The sequence below is a fragment of the Mandrillus leucophaeus genome, unplaced genomic scaffold (assembly GCF_000951045.1).
Source record: "Mandrillus leucophaeus isolate KB7577 unplaced genomic scaffold, Mleu.le_1.0 Scaffold106, whole genome shotgun sequence".
Classification (NCBI taxonomy): Eukaryota; Metazoa; Chordata; class Mammalia; order Primates; family Cercopithecidae; genus Mandrillus; species Mandrillus leucophaeus.
In genome coordinates this window covers 683,182-685,404 of record NW_012098765.1, presented here as the reverse complement: position 1 = coordinate 685,404, position 2,223 = coordinate 683,182, and the positions used below count along the sequence as shown (strand labels likewise).

The 2,223-nt window shown below is 61.1% G+C and overlaps 2 protein-coding genes across 2 annotated transcripts in view; both read left to right on the top strand.

Moving 5' to 3' along the window:
- The window catches only part of TMEM145 (transmembrane protein 145), a 16,419-nt gene extending 15,919 nt beyond the window's left edge, over window positions 1–500 (top strand). Inside the window, exon 15 of the mRNA XM_011984099.1 lies at window positions 176–500. Within this exon, the coding sequence (XP_011839489.1) occupies window positions 176–256 (81 nt within the window). The 3' untranslated portion in view covers window positions 257–500. The remainder of the gene's footprint in view (window positions 1–175) is intronic.
- A 552-nt stretch (window positions 501–1,052) lies between these two features.
- Window positions 1,053–2,223, top strand: part of MEGF8 (multiple EGF-like-domains 8) — a 57,218-nt gene continuing 56,047 nt past the window's right edge. Inside the window, 1 exon segment of the mRNA XM_011982851.1 lies at window positions 1,053–1,878. Within this exon segment, the coding sequence (XP_011838241.1) occupies window positions 1,692–1,878 (187 nt within the window). The 5' untranslated portion in view covers window positions 1,053–1,691.

Below are 2,223 nucleotides of genomic sequence, written 5' to 3'. Positions count from 1 at the left end.
TGGGCCGTGACCGGGCTCCGGACCCCTACTTTATCCCGGCCCGAGAGCTCGGCCATCCCGGGCCTTCCCGACCCTTCCTACCCCGCGCGCCCAGGTTGGGTACGCTGCGTCCCGCCCCCCTCCCCTCTGTGCCAAACGATCCCGCGGGAGCCGCTCTCCCCGTCCCCTCCCTCAGCCCCTGCCCCGAACGGCGCCGGATTCTGGGCTCCCGCTGTTCCGTGACCTCCGGCCCCCTGGCCCCCTTCGAGACCTCTGACCCCGCTGGACTCCGGAACACCCGTGGTGACCGCCAGGACCCTGCCTGTGACTCTCCAGGACTCTGCGACCCCGGGATGGATATTGCGATGCTGGTCTCGACCCTGAAACCCTCCCTCGGATCTGTGACCTCGGATCCGTGCTCCGTCTGCCCCTATCTCCATTCCGGGGGCCTTCCCTCGGGTCCCTGGCAGAAAGACATTTCCCCCTTCTTGCCAAAATAAAAAAGATTCGTTTTTATCTATAACATGGCTTCTTTTACATCTTGATGGTGTTCAGCGGCGGGGCTGAGCCAGAACTATGTCAGGCTCGGGGCCTCATTGTGTTCATCTGTGAAATGGGAATTTGGAACCGGAGGCAGAGGCCTGTATAACCTGATCTTTATGTTGCTCCAGAATCTGGGAACGTTGAAGATGATCAAACATCTAGCAGGGCCTTGCAGCACTCCTTTATTTTTGCCTTCCTTTCCTCACTCAGAGGTAGAGGCGCCCTCCAGTGGCCCGTGCTTTGCTCAATCACAGGCACCCAGAGTTTGGGTTACGATCTTAGCATTGCGCATGTGTAATTTTCTCGTCTCCAGGAGCATCGCTCCAGGAGGACGCTCCTGCGCATGCGGTTGGGAATAAATGGGCGGGGAATTTCCCCGGAAGTCTCCCTTTATGGAGGATTGGGGTTCGGCGCTCCGCAGTCCTCCCAGGGCCGCTCTGACCGACAGCTCTGCAACTTCTCGCCTCCTCTCCGCCGTGCCTCCCACTGCGGCTCCTCGGCTCTCGGCCCCTCGCCCTCCCACAGCGGGTCTTCCCGCGGCCGCTCTGGCCCAAGCGTCCCCTCGTCTCTCTGATTTGGCCCATCCGGCTTGGGAGGGAGGCGCGGGTGGGTGAGCTAGGGGAGTGCGTCAATGGGGTCCAGGCCCGAGCCCCTGAAGACGGACTCCGCCCCCGGCACCCGCTCGCGCCCCGCCCCCGGCTGGAGGAGTCTCTGCTGGACCATCGGATCCTGGTCTGTCCCGGCCCGCAGCCTCTATGGAGGCTTCTGCCGGGCCGTAGAGCCTTTCGCCCCCTGGGGACTCACCCGTATATAAGGTCCGTTTGGCCTGCAGCAGCCCGAGTCTGTAATGCTGGACACTGTTTATGGGGTTGGCCCCCTATGGGGGCCCCTGTCTCTAGGGGACCCCCAAGGTCCTTAGGGGTCGTCCCCGTCCATAGTGACTCCATATACAGGGCCTCCATCGCTCTATAGGGCCCAGCCCTCGGCTTCCAGAGCCTGTCAGCAGTGGCCGTTCCCTTCGCCGGGACTGCGTCTCCAGGACCTCCTCGGTCTACAAGGCCATGTTATGCCTATAGAGGTCGCATTTGCAGGGCCTCACGCCGGGTAGAGGGTCCTCTCCAGGTTTTTACGGCCCGTTCCCGCTCTAAGGGTCAGTACAGGAGGCGGCGATGGCCCTGGGCAAGGCTCTGGCCACGGCACTGGCTTTGGCCTTGGCCGTGTTGGGGTCGCTGTCCCCTGGGGCCCAGGCGGGGGACTGCAAGGGGCAGCGGCAGGTGTTGCGGGAGGCGCCAGGCTTCGTGACGGATGGTGCTGGCAACTACAGCGTCAATGGCAACTGCGAGTGGCTCATCGAGGGTGAGTGGGGCCGCGTGGGTCACTCACTAATTCGCTGCTAGTTCATTCATATGTGCATTCATCCACTCACCACATTCCCAGAGCTCGGTTCTGGTCCAGGCCTTTTGCTCTAAAATGCCTGACAGCCAGGGTTGCAGCCAACCTGGGCCCTGCCCTGGAAGGCCTCCCAGTCTGGTGGGGGAAATGCACCTACACCCAGGTTTACAATTACAAGACAGGAGCATCAGTGCCGGGTCTTCTGAGTAACTGTTAAGAACTCAGGGTCTGGATCCAATCATCTGGCTTTGAATTTGGTTCTACTACTACTTCCTTTTTTTTTTTTTTTTGAGGTGGGGGTCTCACACT